Here is a 22,786-nt window from a genome sequence, read left to right on the forward strand (position 1 = left end):
TTCCAATCATGTCATTTCATCCTGTCCTGGATTTTTAGCAATGTCAAATTTAAAGATAAGAAGAGATGTTTGTTTATAGTGTGACCGGCACATTACAGGTCATCAAGACCCAGTGAAGGTTTTTGTTTTGAAATCGTTCAAACAAGATGGAATTTATTCATTCAGGATTGATAACAATCAGTTGGCTTTCTGTGGCAAAACTGTTGTAGACAGCAATCAATAAATATTCTTGTACATGTGATAGTGTGTCTGCTAGCACAGCTGTTAGTTTCTGCCTGACATTACACTGTGACATTTTTTGGCAAAATGCTTATCTCTTCAGTGCATCACCACGGACCAATCAGTAACTGGAGCATCTGACTGGCAGCTGTGGATAGCAAATACGATGTGTAATATCAACAAATCAGTGTTCTCCATACCTTATAAAAGTCGGCATATTGCACCACAGTTTTCACAGCATCTAGTGTCCGCTGCAATACACTTTGTGCTGTGAAGCCATGGCAATGAAGTTGGTTTGTTGTTGTTTTCTAGCAGTTGCCCTGTTTGGCTGTCTGGCTAAGGCTCAGTTTTCCAAGGAACCTCAGCTTCCTCAGCTTCCGCAATACAAAAATCCACCTCCACAACCACCTCAGCGGCCTCAAAAGCCAGATAATCCCCCAAAATATCCCCCACCTAGGGATCCTCAGCGGCCCCAGACTCCAAGTAATCCTCAGCCTCCCCAGCCTCCCCAGAAGCCTCATCTTCCCAAGGAACCTCAGAAGCCTCAGCCACCTCCAGATGCATTTCACACTTGTGAAGTGGCTGACCTGTACAAGATACAGTGCGGTAGTCCTGGGCTCAGTCGTTTAGAATGTGAGACCATCAACTGCTGCTTTGATGGACGCATGTGCTATTATGGCAAAGCTGGTAAGTATTTCTCTCTCCCTCAGATCTTTTCATACAACCTTACACATACACAACTCTGCTTAAGCATTAGCACTAGACTTTCATTTTTTTATTTGTTGGTCTCAGTGACTCTTCAGTGCACCAAGGACGCCCAGTTCATCATAGTGGTAGCCAGAGACGCCACCCTGCCCAGCATTGATTTGGAGACCATTTCTTTCCCTGGAAATGGTCCGGGCTGTGCCCCTGTCGGCACCACCTCCGCTTTTGCCATCTACCAGTTTCCTGTCAATGCCTGTGGCACTACTGTGACGGTAAGGGTTGTAACTCATCTAACTCTTCATTTTGAATTGTGCTCATTTTCATCAGACAATAATAAAGATTTAAATACTGCCAACATACTACAGGACGAGTCTGGCACTATAATATATGAGAACAGGATAACCTCCTCATTCGAAGTTGCTGTTGGACCCAAAGGAGCCATTACCAGGGACACCTACTATGAGTACGTGTTTTCATTTCTTTAACGTTGCATGGTCACAATGTAGGCTAGACGATTAGTATGTTAGGGTGAAGACCAAAAGATTTAAAGCAGTATCAAAAAGACAGATCAGACTTAACCAGTTAAACCTCACTCAAAAGTTGTTTTTTTTTCTGACTGGCATACTTTTTTTTTGTTGTCTCAGGCTACTTGTGCAGTGCAGATACATCGGCACCACAATTGAAGCTCTGGTGGTTGAGGTTAGTAAGGTTCCTTCACCACTCCCAGTTGCAGCTCCTGGACCTCTGCGTGTGGAGCTCAGGCTGGGCAATGGAGCGTGTAATACCAAGGGTTGTCATGAAGGTTAGTATGAAAGTCGTGATTTGTGCAGACTCATTTGTCTCATTTGCCAGTAACCCTGTCACTAACCAGTCTCTTTGTTGGGGCAGATCTGGTGGCCTATAGCTCCTTTTACATGGATGGAGACTATCCTGTCTCAAAGGTGCTCAGGGATCCTGTTTACGTTGAGGTCCAAATGCTGGAGAGGACTGATCCCAACCTTGTCTTAACTCTGGGAAGATGCTGGGCAACTAGCAACCCCCACCCTCACAGTCTTCCTCAGTGGGACTTGCTGATTGATGGGTAAGACTAAGCAGTCTTGGTCTGATTTGGATCAAATTTTACTACATTTTTTCAAGCCATACTGTAAACTCTCTCCTCTTGTCATAGCTGCCCTTACCGTGATGACCGTTACCTAACAAGACTGATCCCTGTGGATTCCTCATCAGGACTCGCATACCCATCTCATCACAGACGATTTGTTTTCAAGATGTTCACTTTTGTAGCCACAGGTGGACAGACTCCCAGCAAGAAAGTGCCTGAGGAGCCAGAGACTATGATTCCTCTCAGAGAACTGGTATAGGATTCAGTAAAAATGTGATTTGTTTTGACATTATTTTCCTTTTTTTTCTTGCGAGCATATTTGCTAATGGTTTGTTTTTTGACCAGGTGTATATCCACTGTGACGCAGCTGTGTGCCAGCTTTCTCTTACAAATAACTGTGAACCGAGATGCGGCAGCAGAAAGAGTAAGTAGTGCAGCATTCACAATTTATCAACACCATTAAACTGTTTGGATCGTCTTGTATCTGGCTGATCTCAGATATGTTATAACTGACCATTGCCATGCATTGTTCACAGGGAGAGAGATTGCTGGTTCAGTCCAGAAAATTGTCAGACAAGAGACGACCTTGGTCAGCAGTGGTGGGATTAGCATCACTAGCCCAAGTACTGAGTAACAACATCCAGACAAAACATTCTTATCATGAAATCTATGTTCCTGATGATTGCTTAAAAATCACTGAGCTTCAAGTAAACCTTCAACTTGCTGAATGTGTTGTCTAATTATTGTGTGTTTTCTTATAAAACATCATTCCAATGCATTTTTACAGCACACTGGTTCTCCGTAGAATTTCAGTAACATAAACAATTACTTTTTAGTTTCTCTGTGTTTTGTTTGTTTTAGATAGCTAGTAATAATCACAGACGGCGTTAAGTTGTTTGCTGGATTATATTAATTAAAAAGAAACCGAGTTCAAGAGAGCATACAATATTATCAAGCAAGTCAGAGTTCTCATGCTGTATAAGTGATAAAGATCAGCTGAGGATAACAAGTGTGGAATAGTGCAGTGTTTTGCAAGAGGCATGGAAACTACCTATACTTCCAGAAAGCTGAGGAGAGATAATCAGACTGAGTAAAGATCTGTAAAAAATTGTTAGCACAGATGGATTTTGTCAAATAAAGACTTTTTGGGGAAAGCTTTTGTTACAGCAGGATTCTCCAGAGCCAAATAACTGTGCACAAAATTGCATTTCACCCACCTCAAACTAAAGTGTACAAAATGAAACATTGGCAGTGAGCTTGGAAACATTAAGATGCATTTTCCAAGTGTTTTATTCAGAGAATAATCCAATCCTTTAGGTACCCTTAGGATGTCAAAATGACTTCTGCAAAATATGTGGCGTTATTAATAGTGTATTTCCAGTCATTGAATGAAAAGATGAGCGTCACGGAAGGAAGATTTATCACAGTGGGCAACAGCATACCCCAGTGTATCAACTCTAAATGGCAATATTGGCATTTTTAAACGAAATGCATGCAGAAACTATACAGGGACACACAAATTTAATGACTGAGACTGTTAAGGTATGCGGGGGATTTGAACCCAAGGTGAGTGCACACAGAGCAGGTGGTAGGCAGGACGGCAACTGAAACAGGTCTTTATTCACGAAAACAAATTCATGAACAGCAACAATGCCAGCTATGGCCAGAACTCACAATGTTCAGGGAGGGGGGAAGTCAGGCTCCAGGTGAGCAACAGTCCAGGGCTCACGCCGCCCAATCGGGAAGTCCAGGGAGGAGGGGGAGGTCCACGCCTTCTTTCGACTAGGGCGTCAGGGGTCCTCATCCTTCCACAAAGGACAGCGGGGGAAACACGCTGCTGCTTCAGCGCTGCGGCGTCGTCTTATAGGCTGGAGACAAGGCAGTATGGTCCCACGTCCCCTGCCGTGTGAAGCCGGTCTTTATAGCAGCAGATGGGAATGCGCTACAGGTGTGGGACTCTCACAGCCGCGACCAATCCACTGATCAGCAGCTGCAGAGAGCCCCACGGACCGGGAGAAGGGTATGTCTGCAGAGCCAGAGGCTGCACCGAGAGGGCTGCACATTTCGAGCATTTTTTAAAAGTTACTACAATAGATGGTCACTGTAGTGCACAACTTTCGGTTGAAATGCAGAACTTACAATTTTAAAGGATGATTTCACTCAAAATATTCCAATAGTATGTGTCTGCAGAGCCGGAGGCTGCACGGAAAAGGCTGTATGTTTTATAACATTATAAACATTTGTATTTATGCAGGTTGTAGCGGCCCCTTGGATTCATTCAGCAAGACGCAGAGAGTTTCAAACGGGTGTTGATTTATTCTCACTCTCGACCAGCGCCGTGTACCATAAGCACCGTGAAAACTACAGAATTAAACAGAATACAAAATGCTTCACTGTAGTATCACAAACAATTCACGTATAAATCATGTTTACATCCAATACAAATAAACGCAACTCATCTGATAATAATGCATATTTAACATTTTCATACCTCATTCCGCCGTTCCAAGGGCGCTAATTTAAGTGTTAGCCATCCGCTAGCATGCTCTCCAGCTCACACACACACACGCCGCTGCTCGGAGCTACGAATACAGTATAATAAGGTAAATCACAATGTAAATCATTCCTTAATACAATTCAAATAGATAAACGTGATGTATAACTACTATTTTTAGAGAGTTTTTACCGTTTCTCCGACGATGCGTGAGCACTACGTTGTTTAGACAAAGAAACAGGAAGTTCGGCGTCAGAAAAACCGCAGAAGAAGAAGAAACGCTCGCTTAACAAAATAAAAGCGGAACAGACCACAAGATGGCACTGCAGGACTACAATGTCTTCTTAATACATAAACAATATCGTGCAGGAGAATAATAATACAATTTATCTGACATTTACACAGGTCAAGGAGTCATATAGCTAATTTACCTTTGTGTGTTTGCGTATTTAACTTTTTTTATTTAATGTTATTGTATGAAATAAATATAAATATCTGCCTCCAGAGTTGTCCCTGTGTATTGCCTCTTTCCAACCTCGAGATCTCGACACCACAAAGGCCATTACAGACGATTACATTATTATTTTACCTGATAATTACACAATTTGTCCAAATGCAAGTTAAGGAATTAGGTCAAGGCTTCTTCATGGAACAGGTAGAACCACCGCATCTTTATTAGGAACTTTGTCAAACGACTACCAACAATTTCCCGGCACTCACAGAATACTTCACTGCCGTGTATCGGTGCACACCTCCTTCAGAATAAAAGCATGGCTCGAAACGAAATGCGAAAAGACGTATAAATTTCATGTTGCTTAACGCAAGTCTCAGCAACCCAGTCATGATATTGTAATAAGTGCTATTTGGGTGAATTAAACCTTTAAAATCTTAGGTAGGATATGAAGTAGTACTTTGTGTGGAATACTCGATATGGTCCTGAAAGTGCTACCTGCAGCTTTATTGACAAATTTACTGGGGCCAAAATGAAAGTGGAATACTCCTTGAAAAAATATTTTAAATTCTAGGAATATTTTGAGTAAAATCATAATTTAAAACTTAGTTCTGCATTTAAACCGTAAGTTGTGCACTACAGTGACCATTTATTGTGGTAACTTTTTAAAAAATGCTCGAAATGTGCGACCGGAAGTGTGCAGCCCACTCGGTGCAGCCCTGTCGGTGCAGCCTGCGGCTCTGCAGACACATACACCGGCAGGGGAACGGATGGCCGGAAGGGGGCGGGGCTGGGCTAGGCCCGTGACAGAGACAGTCACTGAATGGATTTTAAAGAAGGGTTTGTATGTTTATGGGTAGTTTGATCCGTAAATAGATGTTTTTGTTCTATCAACACAACAGGTATCATAATCAGTGTGACCTATTGAATGCTTTCAAACTGCATCTGGAGTTACAAATTGTTAAGATGTATGATGTGTCCTTTTCAAACTATTAAAATCTGTCATTATCAGAAGCTTGTCAACATCCACGCTGTAATATAATTGCTGAGATTTAAAAAAAATAAACAAACAAACAAAAACAGCCTCACTCATGCTGAGTGATTAGAAATAAAAACTGCATCTGCATGATGATTTCAAGCACTGAGTGCAGCCTCACAGAAACAGCTTAAAAACAAACACTAGCTTCAGAAAATACATATGCAACAATGCCTCAGTGTAAAGTGGAGTAATTTACAGCCAGAAAATCATATCAGACGTTGCAGAGTTTTCACAGTAATATGAGGGAATTTAAATAATGAGACAATTTAGTGGCTGCAATAAAGCTTGCTGAGCAATTTGTAGCAGCTTTAGGTATCATTATATAGCTTTTATATTTTATTTCAATGAGCTTCTCTCAGTTGGTGTTGTTATATTCTCAATTATTGCCACCGATGCAATGCCCTCCTTCTCCCAAACACAGACAATCAAACATAAAGAGCTAATAAATACTAACACGATATAAAGATCAATATGTTTGAAATTTGTTCAGTAACCCATCATAATGTCTTAAAAGGCCTCGATAAGTTAGTTGTGTTGGCAAATAGTAACTAAAACTTTATGGCACCAATTGAGTGTAGAAAATATACGGCAGTGAGTCTCAACCTGAAGGTCAGACCCCAGCAATTCATAGCAAAAAGAATGAAAGGTTAAATGAAACGGGCCACCAACACAGGCTAGGAGACGTTAATTGAAAACCCAACTTAAACTTGAACCTAAAAGAGTTTTAAAGTAGCAAAGAGCAATCTACTGGTGAATCAGGCTGAATCAAAAAATAATCAGACTTTTATTTAAGTTAAAAAAATGAAAAGGATCACAAAATGATGATGAAAAGCAAAACAAAACATAACAAAAACTTAAAAATCTGGCTTTCCTATCATCTTTCTAATCTTTCCACTTGACTCATGAAAGCTTTTACGTTTGGGCCTCTACATATTGATCAAACTGAGAAGGTAAATCACACGGACATGCTTGCTTCATATGAGAGAATTACAATGAAGAAAAAGAGCTGTGGGCCACTAAAGCAGGCTGGGAGCTTATTGAAAATCCAGCTTAAACTCTAAAATTTTTTTTATGTGGCAATGATCTGTATTGATCTGTCTTATAATTAATCAGATCCAATCAGAGAGTGTTCAGACCTTTATTTAGGTAATAAATGCAAGGGGTGTCAGGAGGCTAACAAGTAATGACAAATATATATATATATATATATATATATATATATATATATATATATATATATATATATATATATATATATATATATATACATATAGCCTACTTTCCTGCAATCATTCTTTTTGATTAATAAATAGAAAAGAACTGTGGGCCACTAAAGTAGGCTAGGAGTTAACTGAGAACCCAACTTAAGTTAGACTTAAAACAAAGTCCAAAAGTTGCAAAGGTCAAAGTAATGGTCAATCAAGTCCAATCAGAAAATAATCAGACCTTTGTTTAAGTAAAATTATTATTATTATTATTATTATTATTATTATTATTATTATTATTATTATTATTATTGTTGTTGTTGTTGTTGTTGTTGTTGTTGTTGTTGTTGTTGTTATATAATAATAATAATAATAATAATAATAATAGAAGAAGAAGAAGAAGAAGAAGAAAGAAAAAGAAAGAAAGAAAGAAAGAAAGACATTTTAATGAATCTACAATAGACACTCCCTTTCCCAGAAACCTTCAGGAAACGGATAGGCGGAAGTTTACTCCGCCAGCAACGACCAATCAGATTGGACTGTGATCGCCAGCTCGAATTCTGATTGAACGCTGAATCCTCCCGTACGGCAAAGTCTTCGTCACTGGTCGACGCGCGTGTTCGGAGGCTAAAGTCATCTGAATATTTTATAGTTACGCTGACCACCGCCTCCCATGCGTCTCCCTCCGACCAGCTCTGTTTGGCTGTTCCGGTTAAGTAGCTTTACCGGTAAACTGCGTTTGTCAGCGAGCCACTCCTCCCGCGCCAGACCGACATTTCAAACACGTACTCCTTCACTCTTCGGCCGGCCACTCACCATGCAGTCCAGTGGAAATGTAGCTAACCGCAGCCGTGAGCGGGTCTTGGGCAGAGCGGAGCAGTCAGGGCCGGGGCTCCTCAGCAGCATCATCCCCACCGTCACCACCGAAGACACGGGTCCTCCGGCGGAGAAGAAGCGACTGGGCAGCTCGCTAGTCGTTGACGAGAGGAACTTGAGGACTCCGAGTCCTCTGTTTGGGGCCAGTGGGGATGACGACTCGGAGGCAGAGTCTTTCCGGGATGGGAGAAGCGAGGATGTCGACGGGGAGACCAGGGGCAGGGCCTTTGCCTGGTGCCGAGACTTCCTGTCGGGGTCGTGGAAGACTATCGAGGAAAGCGATTTTCAGATCAGCATCGTCAGGTAAATGATGTCAGTTACTACTGCACCAGGCATAAGCACTGGAGCCCGACCGATAGTGGGTTTCTGGGACCAATATCGATTTTAGGGAGTATTGTTTTTTGTGTGTTTGAGTTATACTGACAATGAGAAACAACTGGTTCATTGTCTGTTAAACTCTCCAGTGATCAACTAGTTGTAACTTACAATGAAGACTGCTCCAGTGTAAAAACAAAAACCAACCAACAACAAAAACAAAAAAATTAAGGAAATTATACCAAGTAAACAAACAAAACCCTTATAAAATAGTACACATGAAATAAAAAGGAAAACAAAGCTTGCTCATAGGGATCCAGGGATTTCTTAGATTAGTTTTTAAAACTGTTATCTATTTAGGTTAATCTCCATAGTTGTTAACACTACTGGGCCTTAGCCTACAATAGTCATTCGTTACATTAATCACCATAATTAATACTTTATGGTCTTCACTATAGTTTTTAAATTAGTCAAATTACTCTTCATAACTAATGACACCATAAGGTCTTAGGTTTTAATCCTAAATATGTAATTTACTCAGATAAATTCCCACTGTAGATCACATGCTAGCGTCTTAACTCCAATACTAATTTTACTTTTTAAGTTAATTCACGTCACTAATATTGCTGTCTGCTCAGCTGTGATTCATACTCCGCTACATGCACTGCAGACACTGGTTTCATACTACTATAAGCAATGTAGTCAGAGCCATTCTACTGGACAAACTATGTGATGACACTGTCTCTTAATTGTCCCAAACATCTTTTCTGTTTAAGGTTCTGTCAAAGAAAACTTAATACTTTAGACAACACATATGCCCAAATATTCATCATCGGCAATTTGGGCTGTTTCAAAAACAATAGAGCGTGGTGGTCATAATCATATGCTTTATGCAGTCCATCATTCACTAAATTCTCATACAGTGCTTCTCATCCTTCTTGGACAGTGACTGGGGATGAGTATTGCTAAGATTTTAATGGTACTTCTGCTTTTACCGATACTGCTTATCGATCTGGTACTTTTAATGGTATTCTTATCGGTACTTTTGCATGTTTTTTGTTTGTTTTGTTTTGTTTTTTTAAGAGAAAACACTGAAGAAATTAAGAACAAAAATAAAGATTGCTTTATTTTCTCATATGTAGTGTGTAATATGAAAAGTTATATAGACACTAATGTTGTTATGATGGCTTGATCAGAGCACTGAGGACAATGTCAAAGGTTTTACTCAAGAATAAAAAATTATCCGATGTGTTTCAGTCAACTGTCCAGCATTATATCAGAATGAAAAGCTCCACCTTGAACAAATAAGTAAATGTTTCAGACTGAATTCATGAACATAGTCACAGTTCAACAAACCTAATCATTAGTTAATATTTGCATAATTTATTTAACTCTATGCTCGGGCTGCTAGCAAACATAATGTACCTGTTATTGAGGAATGAACTACGAGCTTTGTACATGATGAACTTTTACTGAATGTTTCCACAGACTGATGATGTTTCTGCTCTGACATGCAAACGGCTTGCTACTCTTGTGGCAACGAACATTTTCTGGATCATCTGTAGTGAAGTTTAATCATATTTTTAAACATTTATTTCCTTAGTCATCACAGGTGAGTGATGGAGCTGCACCATTCCTCCAGACACTCGACAGTCTGACTTTGATAAGATGCGACAACGCTGGTGTTTTTGGTTTTGCAGTGGCGGGCTGAGTAATCTACTGTACCTGTGTAGTTTACCTGACCATGTGCACTGTGTGGAACAGGAACCTCGCCAGGTGCTCCTCAGGATCTATGGTGCCATCTTACAGGTTGGTCTGTCTAGTGTAGGACTTGAAAATGTAATGTGTGTGTGGCTGCAAAAATTACTGATTTCCCTGTGTGGAGAAAATATTATTATTGTCAATCTACTGTAAGTGTGTGTGTGTGTGTGTGTGTGTGTGTATGTGTGTGAGACTAAAACTGTCATCTCACTGTCTGTCTGTCTTTGTGTATCTGTGATGCAGGGGGTGGACTCTCTGGTTTTGGAGAGTGTGATGTTTGCTATTCTGGCAGAACGAACATTAGGGCCTAAACTTTATGGAATTTTCCCTGAGGGACGCCTAGAACAGTACCTCCAGGTATGATTCACACATTGCACAATAGTACATACAGTAGTTCTGTCATGTTTTCCACTGCTGTCACCTCATCTCGAGCTGAATTGTGAGTTGTGCTTGTATATGAAAAACAAGTGACGTGTTTCATTAGACAAAGTTTGTAATTGTCACATCATCCATTTGTGATAGCGTTGAATATAAAAACAAAAGTATCTTTGTGTCCTAATCACAAAGTAGGTGTTTTAGAAGCACATTTGGAGTCAATAATTCTTCTTAGTTCCCCATGTGACTTCAACAATAGTGTTGTAGTAGAAGTAATAATTTCTACATGTCCCCCCCCTCAGAATACTCGCATGAAAACAGAGCAGCTTTCCAATCCAGACATCTCAGCCGAGATCGCTACCAAGTTGGCTCGCTTCCATGAAATGGTGATGCCCTTTAACAAAGAGCCTAAGTGGCTGTTTGCGACCATCGATAAGTAAGAACGTATCGCTGTGTGTCTCTCTACCACTAAAAACATGTTGTTACTTCTCCACAGTACAATATAGTGTCTTCCTGCTGTTTTTAGGTACATGGATCAAGTGATGAAGATTAGTTTTACACGTGAAGCACATGTGAAGAAGTACAAAAAGTTGATGAAGTTCGATCTGCCTGCTGAGCTGGAGAGCCTCCAGTGAGTTGAGATGCAGCATTCAAATGGACAAATATTATTTATTGCCTGGAGTATCTTTGCATTTATGGTGTGCATAAAGGTCCAAAGTTTTGGTAGGAGGGGTCAAAGAAAATGGTTCGATGAATCCCCACTTCCAACAGTGTGAGACAGTACAAAGCAAAACCCTCTGGCTCCAAAGTGCACTTCAGTTTCAAGATATCTGTAAAGATCGATAGCAGTACAATGACGCAGTCAGTGTTGCTTTAGCCAAGGGCCAACTAGATATTTTGTAATTGAAAAAAAACATCTGGACATTTTCTATACCTCATATTACTGACTCTGATTTTTATATATTTAACAGCAGTTTGTAGATTTTATTTCTATCGCACTTTTTAAACAAGCGCTTAACAAAAATAAAACCAGACTTGGCACATGGGTACAGAGAAAGTAAAAGCAATATAACAAATAAGATCGAATAAATAGGAATAAAACAAAAAATCAAGCTGTTCAGAAATACTATAATTAAGACTATAATTAAAAGAAAGTGTAGGCAGAGTGATAGCTTAGCCATCCGAAAGTCTCAAGATTTGGTGAATAATCATTGAGTCTGAGAGGCAATTATATGATTAAACTTTGTGTGCTGACCGAGATCGCTGCTGGTAACCCTGCCAACACCCCAATAATGAAAATGAAGTGACAATAAGTTCTAAAAATGTGTCATCTACACATCAGCAATTTTTACTGAGTTCATACTAAATGTCATCTAACAGTATACCTCTTAGGTATTGGTCTGTAAACAGTGTAATTTAATGACAAAAAGAACTCCCTTCAGGACTGATATCTTATCTTTCTTCTACAAATACTTACAAAAGCACATGACATCCTCACCACCAGACATATAAGAGGACCAACAAAATAGGTTATTGTGTTACGACGTGTGCCAACAGTAGTGGTAAAGATGGAAAAATGTTTTTTATGCAAATACGGCTGCAATGGTTATAACTAAAGATGTGTTGCTAACAAGAACTTAATCTTAGGGACAGAACTATTTATAATTTTGTGTCCAGTTTGCTTGCTGACCTTTGTCCCAGTACCTCCATGACTCCACTGCAGAGTCCTCCCGACATTCTGACGTCAAGACCAACAGAGAATTAGACTGTTTATTGTCTGTGTTTATCTATTAACAGATGTTATCTTGTAGATTTGTACCCATCTTAGGCTCAAGCAGGCATTAGATGAACTTGCCCCTGCCTATTTACTTCATTCACCAGAAGTCCTCCCAACTTCTGTGATTTGAATGCGTATCTTTTACAGTATTTTACATACATAGAAAATAGTATCTTCAAGTCTTATTAGCTTGCTCTAGGTTTTTTAATATTCAAGAGTTTAATTGTGGATTCGCAGACTTTTAGAGAGTTGAAGAGACTTACTGAACAACCCATTCTGGAGCTTTCTCGTTCATACTAGAGTATACATGACCATCTAATTTAGCACATGTTGTGAGTCAGTCTGCCTGCTGAGGGCCAGTGATGATCAGGCAGCTTTTGTCAAACATACAGTCAAAAATCAATTCTGAATAAAAAGTTGAAGTCTTCAAAAAGTTCTCAAGAAACAATCTTCAAGCAGTCTTTAGAGTCTGTTGTGAATAATGTTTATTCAATACTGGGCTGTAAGAACAAACATGAGCAAAATCTCAAGATTTTAACTGACTACACAAAGAGTTACATCGTCTTATATACCTATGCAAATTTCTTCTAAACACTCCTCTTTCATTCTGGAAAGCCACAACTCATCATCTTAAGACCCAATCAGGATGTATATGATGTAACTGTATCAAAAGTTAGAACACTTCCTCTGTTCTATTTCTGCTAGGTTGGCATTATTTCTACTTAGCTCAGCGTAACCTTGGTTTCACTTCACGATTGCCGACAAAGAGAGGGCATGCACTTCCGCTGTCAATAACTTATTTGGGCTCCATAGGCTTCCTTTTGGGTTGCCACTTTCCAAAGGATTATTTAGTGTATTCATAACTTCAGTTGACACATTAGGTCTTCCAATCTTATCATTGTTTGCGCTTAAATTTGATTCGGACATCCTATTTGTCTGACATTCATTTGTTCAATCTTAAAATGCCACAACAGAGGTATGTGCTCTGAATGGCCTAGTACATTACCTTTGACGCCTTCATACAGTATATCCCTACTAACCAGCCCAAATAATCTCACTAAAATATGGATAATTACTTTCCAGTTAAAGGTTTTTCCAGTCTAGGGCTCCATGCATGCTGTCTCCCAAGAAGAGTGGAATTGGAATGGCATAATGTAGTTTTTAAACATAAAGCACAACAGTGACAAATTTAAATCAAATATTTGTGAATTATTTACTCAATGTAGGACTGGCAGATTAGGATATCTGTACTTTTGTAAAATATATGCATGTAAATATATTTTTTGTTTAAATTTTAGTTGTGTAATGCATGAGTTACGGTACCTGTACATGCAACTCTGACAAACTTTTATTTCCCTCTTTTCTTTCATCACCCACCCTGTTCATCCGGTTCACAACAGTGCTTTGCTGGCAGCCACTCCTTCACCAGTGGTGTTTTGCCACAATGATGTCCAAGAAGGTAAAAACATTCTCCATCATAGCTCCCACTATCCTAACACCTCCAGGTTTGATCCTCCCTCTGAGTCTAATGTCACATTTCCTAGGAGAGCAGTGTATTATATAAGTCGGAGGTGGGCTAGGGTGTTGTTATTAATAGCCGATGTGCATATGCATCATCCTGTCAGTGTAAATGAGGTGACGGTCAGAGATTCAGGTTTCTAATGAATGGGTGTGTCTCACAAAAGAGGCAGCCACCTAAGATGAACTTGCACAACTTGGCCAAAAGTATGTGAACATCTGAACATTATACTCACATACTAGAATCCACTCCACTGAGCAGGATTTAATATTTTGAAAGAGAATTGCTTCCTTTAAGACAGAAGAATTCTCAGTTTTTACTGATATTATGTAATAAGTCCTGGCTCACAGTTGGTGTGGATGGTGTTGAAAATCAGGACTCTGCAGTGCAGTCAAGTTCAACAACAACCAGAAAAATCACTTCTTTATCACTTTGTGGTTCGCATTTCTGATTTGGTGAAGCAGGAACGCAGGTTATTGTCACATTGTTGCCACACAGTTGGAAAATGTCATGTATACTATTGATTTAAAATTTACCGTAGTCAGAGCTAAGAGGGCAAACCACACAGCAAAAGTATTTGTCAGTGCGCCACAGACATTTGGTCATTAAATGCATTCATGAGGTAAAGACTTACTACCTACTAAACATACCCTGTATATATATTTTACATTAAAGCTCTTTATAATGTTGAAATAAATGCGATTCCAGGTGCATAGTGGCAGATGAAGGAGCTGATGTATAAAAAATACCCCGTGTTTACCGTAGAGAACACGTGAACCACTCACAAGAACATCTATATGTGTTGACCAGTCTGACGAGTTAAAATATTTATCAGTGTAACAGAAATACCACTTTTGTGTGTGGTTATGTCAAACTGGCTTCTGTTCGGAACATCACAGCAGAGAGTGTAGTTCATCAGGAGGGATGAAGACGGCTTTCTCAGTTATTGTTTTGTTGCTACAGGAAACATTCTTATGCTGGAGGACACGGACCACAACACAACAGACAGACTCATGCTGATAGACTTTGAATACAGCAGCTACAACTACAGGTAATTTAAGAACTCCTAATGTTAGATTTGATGCAAGTAAAGAGATTTCTGTTTGCATTTTGTTTATAATTGAGGAATTAGATTGTGTGCTTGTGTATAATTTGAATGATGTTCTATTTTCCTTTGTGTAGGGGCTTTGACTTCGGGAACCACTTCTGTGAATGGATTTACGATTACACCTACAATGAGTGGCCCTTCTACAAAGCCACACCAGAGAACTATCCAACCAGAGACCAGCAGGTTAGTCCAAACATATTTCATATAGAGATGTCTATCTTAATGGATGCTTTTAAGAATCCTATTTTAACATGGCTTAAATACTTAATATTTGCCTCTGCCTTGCTGCATTGTAATGGTGCAGTTAAATCAGGACTATTGAAGTATTTAGGATGCATTACTGTATTTGATACTCTGTAAAATGGAAAAAAAATAAATGTACAAGAAATAAACAAAAACAGAAATTGGAACAAAAATTCTCTGGGCAGGGAGATGTTCAAAAAGTCAAAACCTAGAATTTAACAGTTTTTTAAAAGTTTATGTAAGATTATTGAAAGGGTCAAATAGAACTTTTTAAATTGGGTCTGAAGGTAATACTTGCAATAACTTTATATGTAGACAAAGATGATGTCGTGTTTTCTATTAATATTTAAAATCATGCCGGATCAGTGACTTCAAATACTTAAAAAAATGTATATTCACAATTTCAGTGTCACTCTGCTGATTATTGTTTGAATGTATTGGCTTGTTAAATACTTTTCTACTCGCTTCTTCTTGTAAAGCTCAAACAATAACATACTGCAGTGTTTATCCAAGATCTAAGGTAATTTCCTCTGGGGGATAGATGTGACAGTGTTCTGGTCAAGCACTGCCATCTGTTGGTGAAACAAGTTGCTCACAAGAGGGATTGAGATTACAGGCTGCACTACATGCAGTAAAATGAAATCAATCCAGTCACCAAGAACTAATTCTTTTACTGTATTCATTAACATGTCGCAAATCATTTTGCTTTTAATTTCAGCTTCTCTTTATCAGAAGTTACTTGGCAGAAAAGCGACGACACCTTGACAGTGTTATAGATCAGACACAGATGGAAGATGATTTGATAATTGAGGCAAACAGGTAACTCAGAGTTAAAAGACGTTCTGTTTGTGGCAAATGTTTGCTGTAGCAAGATCAGTAAGATTCTGACCTCTTTTCGTTTTGGATTTTTTTTTCACTGTAGATATGCTTTGGCGTCACACTTCCTCTGGGGGCTGTGGTCCATCATTCAAGCAAAGATATCCAAGATTGAGTTTGGATACATGGTAAGTATTTATTAGTGTGGAAACTATGTGTATTTTATAGTCATGTGAAAAAATACAGGTCTACCCCATGGAAATTGTTGGATATTTTTTACATATTTGGACTAAAAAAAATAATTGATCCTCATTTGCATAGTGACCACTGATAAAGGTGGTGTATTTGGACTTGGTTTTTCAATCTTGTATTCAAAAAGAATATCAATAGATTTGATATTCTTCTGTGGAAGAAGTTGGTATTGTCCACTTTAATACAGATAACGTCTTGAAGCCATTTGGCATAACTGTCCATCACTGTTTGACACAGGCGTGCTGAAATTTCTGGTCAATGTTCCTGCAAAATCCCTTCAGTTTAAGATGTTTAAAGTGGCCATTTCAAACATACAAACAGCATTTCAGTCAGATTTGGTCTGTGCCTAACATGTCTGTCTATTACTGTGGCCAAGAGGCTTATCTTTGATTGATTTGTCAAGAGCACATTTTCCACCAAGCCTGCTCTTTTTCTGCGTGTTCACCGGCAAAGTAGTTTTGCTCTAATGTTCTATTTGGACAGCAAATGTTTTTCCTGGCCCACCTCCCAATCAGGTCAAGTTTGTACAATGCCTTTCTGGTTGTAGACACATGCACTTTGACATCAACAGCTGCAAGAGCTGCACCTGCAGATGATGCCATGATTTTTCTGGGGTCCTTGGAGACTTCTTTTGCCACATTTATCTCTACATCTGCTCTATTCGTAGATGATTGTTTGTTACAGCGGAATGGTTTATTTTAAATGCGAGGTGATCTTTTTAAAACTCTTGCCATAGTCATAGGCATCCTCGACCCCACACACTTCAATAGCAAGAAGAAAATCAGATCCTAAACGTCAGAGTTTTAAATAAGACAGGTTCCTCTCCTAATCATTCTAACCAATGACACCTTGTCACTCTTACTCTAATTTTATAGATTTGAACTTGTGATTAATGTAGAGATGTACTTGATTTTTCCATCTGACTTATCTCTTCTTATTTATTTCAGTTATTAAAATAGCTGCATTTTCTAAGGCTGCTTTTTCAAGTATATCAAATATAAGTACTGTTTCAAATAGTGTCAAATGTTTGCTTGTCCAGAAAAAAAAATCCATAGAAGTTACTTAATTTTTCACATGACCGTACAGGTCACACATTAAAGTTGTACACTCTACAGGATTTATTCTTCAATTTGAGTTAATCAGCCTCTAAGTAAACACTGTTTTTCTGCAGGACTATGCCCAGTCTCGTTTTGATGAATACTTCAAGCAAAAGAAGCTCTTCGTCTGAATTCCACAATGTTGATCAGAATGTACTGTTTTTAACATTCTTTAAGATCGCCTCTTGTTTCGGGCAAGATTTCTGTCAGACATCTTGTTGAAACTATGCAACTCTGCTTATGACATAAGCATGATGATTTGTGAAAGGTACAAATTTACATTTTCAGGACGATGCACAAGTGTAGTCTAAGTCTTCAAGCACTCTATTTTATTGAAGCACCAATTCCCATAGTTTTAACTGTAGTTAGAGCTGAGATAGCTCTAGAGCGTTGTTGCGTTTGTGTTATTTAGGAATCTCAATCAATTGATGTGATGTACAACCTTTTTTTGTTTGTTTTGTTTGTTTTTTTATGTCATGCATTTTTAGATGCACTTCACTTCTATGGACCATTTTTTGACATTAGCATGCTCGATAATTTGGTTATGTCCTCTGTTCATGTCAGAGCTCTCAGTGCTAGATGCCTCGCCAGAGAATTACTGTCTTTTATTTTCAGACTCTCAACCTTACTGTAATAGTCATTTTTAGTTTACCGAAGCAGTACTATTCATTTCAGTGAATGACATTTTTCTGTGTTTAGTCATTCTACCTCTCTTTTGTCTTGTTTTGTTTGTTCTAGATGAAGATGCATAGATTCCATAAGGGCTAATTGTAACAGTACCCTGTAAAGGAAGAACAGAGATTAGTATCACATAAACACTGTAACATACTGGAGGACAACACAAACTATTCCCTGTAATTATTCTTTAACGGTCTGTAAAGTTTAAATCGTAACCCATTCAACAGATTAATCCATGAGGGCTATTGTATATGTATCACTGTAGTTGACAGTGCCGGTAATTTAACTATCAGAACAGTTACAAAGTGTACGTCACTGAAGTCGGTAATATTTAATCTTGTCACAACTTTAGATATGTTAGGAACGGTATATTTCTGCTGCACCAATTTCAAGTATGTCAGATTGTTCATGTGTAGGGATCTGTTTTTAAGCTCTTCTTTGATTTTTTTTTTCCGCTCATCATCATAGCTTGGGCTATCCAAACACCTAACATTCTTATCTGCTGTATTGATTTAACTAAAATGTTCATTTAGCACATGTATGTAACCACCTCAAACTCTGAAATCCACCAATACTGAAGTCTTTGTAATTTTTGCTGGCGTTTTTACCATTTTCTGTTTGAATCACTTTACGATGCTTTTATTTATTCAGACTGTTTCCTGGATTAGTCTGAATGTATTGACATTAATTATTGTCTTCATGCCCATGTTTTACACATAGCTGCATCAGTTTACATTTCAGAAGTAATTAGACCTGTGACACATGAACTGCCTACTCTCCCAGTACTGTCTGTCTGTTAGAGTATGACTGTATTATTCTTGGTTCTTTTTGCACTACTAAAATTCTAATTTTCAAGCAAATAAAGATATGTGCTCAGATTCGGCCACTGCACCTGCTTTTTTTGTTCATTCAGTTGCAAAGTAGATGTATTGTTAAGATTTTGCAATATGTTAAGTTACACTTGAGTACGTGCTTACTGTCCACGAAGTAATTTCAGTTCCCCGTGATGACGTCTAGAGCAGAGTGAAGACCATGTTTCAGTCCCAGAGGGCTGGCAGAGTTCCCACCTCCATGAGCCAAGAATAGACAGGCCAGAAAGAACGACACTGCTCAAAGATCGAGAGACGCTTTTGAATCGACTGGATCTGTTGCAGAACAAACAGGATCTCTATGGTTAATGGTTTAATTTTCCTAGACTTAAAACATTACCTTTAAAAGTCTTTCACAACTGCTTTGGCCTTTGTTCTGTTAAAGGGCCTGTGACATTGGCTGTGAGAGCTGAGGCATGGAAAAGGAGACGAGCCGGTGGTGCATGGACTGAATTTACTGTCCTGTCCTCTATTTTTCCGTTGTGCAAAGGTTCCTGGAATTCCTCAGAGGGCTTGTCTTGCCTTATATGGAGGACCTAAGAGCCGTTCTGACTGTGTGATTGGACCAGTGTGAGAATAAAATCTTGTTAGTTTTAACAAATAGCATGACAGACAATATGTAAACTATAAAAATGAGCTAAACTCTTGTCTAAAGTTAGTAAAATGAATTTTCTCAGGCAATATTTTATGATACTCTTAGAGTGGGTAAGCTCGTGGTTGAAGTATGGTCTTAGAGGACTTTTGGATGCTTGTCCATTTGTCAACAACTGGGTAGCATCCTCAGGTATCACTGATAGAGAGTTATGCCAAGCAGACTCAGAGGAGTGGAAAACCAATCAGGCACTCCGCACATATCACCTTAGAGATGGAGATAAAACCAAGGTCACAATCCAAACCAGCACACATGCCTTCCATGTAAGTACAGAACATAATGGAACTCTCATAACTGTACTGGTTAATTAGAAACCAACTGAAGGTCATAGAATACTTGGTTTAATAATTTATTTTAAAGGTGGACCTCCAAAGACTTGCAGAGTGCAGCGAGTACTTCCGAGCTTTGTCCCAGTCCAGAATGAGAGAGACCTCAGAGAGCCTCATCCAGCTGGATCATGTGTCCTCCTCTATATTCCACAATCTCCTTGAGTTCTCCTTCCATAATAACTTTAAAGTCCCTCAGGAGGACTTGGGAACACACATCCAGGTATACAGACAAATATAATATCTTAATCTCTAAAGGGTATCTCATGTTTTCTGTTGTAAATGCACTGATGTAATTTAACCTAAATCAAACCAATCACCACTTGCTTTTTCTGTGTTTGACTCTGGAGGTAAGCAGCTATCTCATTGCTGAGGCCTTCCTCTCAAAGTGCCTGTCAGTCCTGGCAGATGTTCTCAGCCCATCTAACTGTCTGTCATACCTGAGTCTTGCTCAGGAGATTTTGTGTGAGGAGATGAAGATGACAGTGTTCACTTACCTGAGCAGAAACCTGCTGGAGCTGCCACATGTCATCAGGTATGCACAGTTTGTACTCCTTCATTGTGTATACCGTCTGGAACATGTTTGTCCCTTGTCACTGAAACTGATCCATACTTCAGATGTCTGAGTGACGAGGAAAAGGAAGAAGTCATCCACTTGAGGTCAAAAGGGGACAGACGTCTCTGCAGCCTCAGGAAAGAGAATCTGAGTTCCTGGAATGACCCAGAAACAGAACATGCCCGGCACGTTTTCACCCTGAGAGGGTCAGAGGACAGCGGAGATTGGCATCCAGTTACAGAGCTTCCATTTAAGGCGGATAAGTGGTGTTTTACTACAGTGGTGCTTTATAACTATCTGTATGTCATAGGAGGCTACAGGCAGCGAATGAAAAGAGGCTGGGAGTTCAATATGGCTTCCTTTAGGTATAATCCCTTCACTCACAAATGGGTCGCCACATCACCTCTGATAAAGGTAAGATGGTCTTCTAGTTTGTGTATCAAGCTAATGGCTGGTCTGTCTGTCTTACCCAAAACGAATTTCTTTCGCCTTGCCATCCTCCATCGTTAATATAACACTAATGAAAACTGTCACCATCTGTTGCCTCCACAGCACAGAAGGCACTTTAGTGCAGTGGCCTGTGAAGGCTGTATTTATGCTGTGGGAGGCTGGTACTTGGACTCTCTGGTGACTCCAGATTCCAGCACAGCTCTTTATACAGCTGTAGAGTGCTATGATCCATGGGAGGACACATGGAGGTTTGTTGGTTTGGTAGAATTGTATAGAACTTGATACTTGTTTTTGTTTTTGCTACATTTCCTCATCTACAAAGCATCCTTCAGTTTCTTGCTATAATCCCTGCCTTAGGTTTGTGTCGTCACTGCCCCTCACTGACTTCCAGTTCACCATGTCCTTGTCCCATGATGTGCCCCTTGCTACCAGCCATGGACACTGCATCTATGTGTTGGGGAGCATCCAGAGGACTACAGAGAAGCTGTTGCTGCAGTACAACACAAAACAAGGTGAGAAAAAGGATGAACCAAACAGACTTGTTTGGCCAAACCAGAAGGCTCATAATTACGCACTGCTGTCTACTTTCTCTTTCACCTTCAGCTCAGTTTACCCATGTCAGATTTACAGGTGACACTGTCTCCCAACAGCTCATCTGATTGCTAAATGTTAAATGGTGCCTTTACGTTGTCTCTGTCTGTTAGACTTGTGGTCGGAACTGCTTCCCACACTGACCAGAGCTGATGTGGATCTCCCTATGCTTTACTTCCTGGGCGCCACTGACAGACTGCTTGTGATTGGTGGGAACAACTCTGAGAATGTGGTGACATCATTCTGTGTGGACTCGCAGAAGTGGGGACAGGTAAGCATCCATGGGGAAAACAAAGTCAGGATGAGTGAACTACTTAATCATATTAAGTTACAAAATATCTCACGCACAAGCATGTCCTTCATGCTTCATGTCTAATACGTTTAGCAAACATTAAGATGCTGTTTATCCTCTTTACCTCCAGGTGCACAGGGCTGAGAAAGTGGCATTTGCAGGGCAGGGAACGGTTGTAGGTGACCAGGTCTTGATGCCAAGTATAGAGCACAACACTGTTGCAAGGATGGATCTCCAAACCTTGTCCATCACAGCTCTTCCTCCTCTACCCATCTCCACCCACTATGAAGCTACCTTTTATCTTCATTTCTAATGTCATAGTTAGCTTTTCTGCACATATTTGAGCTTGTTTTTATAGCTGAATGAATAGCACTTTTTATAATCCTTCTAAGACATATGGTGATAAATTCCATAAGTGGATTATCCCTATCTCTTGTACTTAAAATCTCTGTCCTCGACTTAGGGCAGATTATTTTTAGACCTTTAACTGAGTCTTGGACAAAAACAAGAAAGCTTGATTTAAATGTAAATTTTAAATGCTTCTAACCATTATTCACTTTGAACTTTTTGAACTGTTTAAAAAAAGTAGAAAATTTTTGGACTATTACATTCTGTATACATCTGTTTTCTAATGTTCATCTCTGTGTGTGACACTGAAAATCCTAATGGACTTCTAGTGGTAAATAACAGTTCTTTTTGAATAATGAATATACATAAGAATCAGTTCAAAATTGCTGTTACCTTCTTTGTTTTGTTTACATTTAATATATTACCTCTTTTCTCACTGACATCACATTTCTAATGTTTCTGCATAAATACCAATGAGACCTTGATATCTAAACTTCGAATAAATCCCATAACATAGGTATATTTTATTATCAGATTCCAGAAATGCTTGTAATCTCAGTAGGTGAAATGTCACATGGTTCTCAGTTACATCCAAACACAGCACTGCTGCAGCTTCAGTTACGTAGGCAGAGACCTCACCGCTCATAAGTTTAGACTCTGTCTATGTTTG

At 39.3% G+C, this 22,786-nt stretch overlaps 3 protein-coding genes across 4 annotated transcripts; all 3 read left to right on the forward strand.

The window, feature by feature from the left end:
- Positions 1-453: 453 nt before the first annotated feature.
- LOC111583216 (zona pellucida sperm-binding protein 4-like) lies at positions 454-2,750 on the forward strand. The gene is made up of 8 exons (XM_023292193.3): positions 454-906; positions 1,012-1,196; positions 1,290-1,387; positions 1,569-1,726; positions 1,813-2,005; positions 2,093-2,279; positions 2,372-2,450; positions 2,563-2,750. The coding sequence occupies exons 1-8, from the start codon at positions 498-500 to the stop codon at positions 2,658-2,660; spliced, it is 1,407 nt and encodes a 468-aa protein (XP_023147961.1). The 5' UTR covers positions 454-497; the 3' UTR covers positions 2,661-2,750.
- A 5,047-nt stretch (positions 2,751-7,797) lies between these two features.
- On the forward strand, positions 7,798-18,910 carry chkb (choline kinase beta). Its single transcript, XM_023292198.3, has 11 exons — positions 7,798-8,394; positions 10,107-10,215; positions 10,411-10,524; positions 10,845-10,978; positions 11,069-11,173; positions 13,720-13,778; positions 14,802-14,889; positions 15,021-15,129; positions 15,908-16,008; positions 16,112-16,193; positions 17,429-18,910. The coding sequence occupies exons 1-11, from the start codon at positions 7,889-7,891 to the stop codon at positions 17,483-17,485; spliced, it is 1,464 nt and encodes a 487-aa protein (XP_023147966.2). The 5' UTR covers positions 7,798-7,888; the 3' UTR covers positions 17,486-18,910.
- Positions 18,911-19,090: 180 nt separating this feature from the next.
- LOC111583215 (kelch-like protein 38) lies at positions 19,091-22,707 on the forward strand. 2 transcript variants are annotated; one of them, XM_055009016.1, is made up of 8 exons: positions 19,091-19,816; positions 19,914-20,102; positions 20,335-20,414; positions 20,498-20,849; positions 20,988-21,133; positions 21,243-21,397; positions 21,590-21,747; positions 21,899-22,707. In XM_055009016.1, exons 1-8 carry the CDS (start codon positions 19,565-19,567, stop codon positions 22,079-22,081), a joined length of 1,515 nt encoding a protein of 504 aa, XP_054864991.1. In that variant the 5' UTR covers positions 19,091-19,564; the 3' UTR covers positions 22,082-22,707. The 2 variants fall into 2 exon arrangements, with proteins under 2 accessions (XP_054864991.1, XP_023147959.2); XM_023292191.3 differs by having other exon boundaries at positions 19,092-19,816; positions 20,230-20,414.
- The last annotated feature ends 79 nt before the right edge of the window (positions 22,708-22,786 follow it).

This window comes from Amphiprion ocellaris, chromosome 3 (assembly GCF_022539595.1).
Source record: "Amphiprion ocellaris isolate individual 3 ecotype Okinawa chromosome 3, ASM2253959v1, whole genome shotgun sequence".
NCBI lineage: Eukaryota > Metazoa > Chordata > Actinopteri > Pomacentridae > Amphiprion > Amphiprion ocellaris.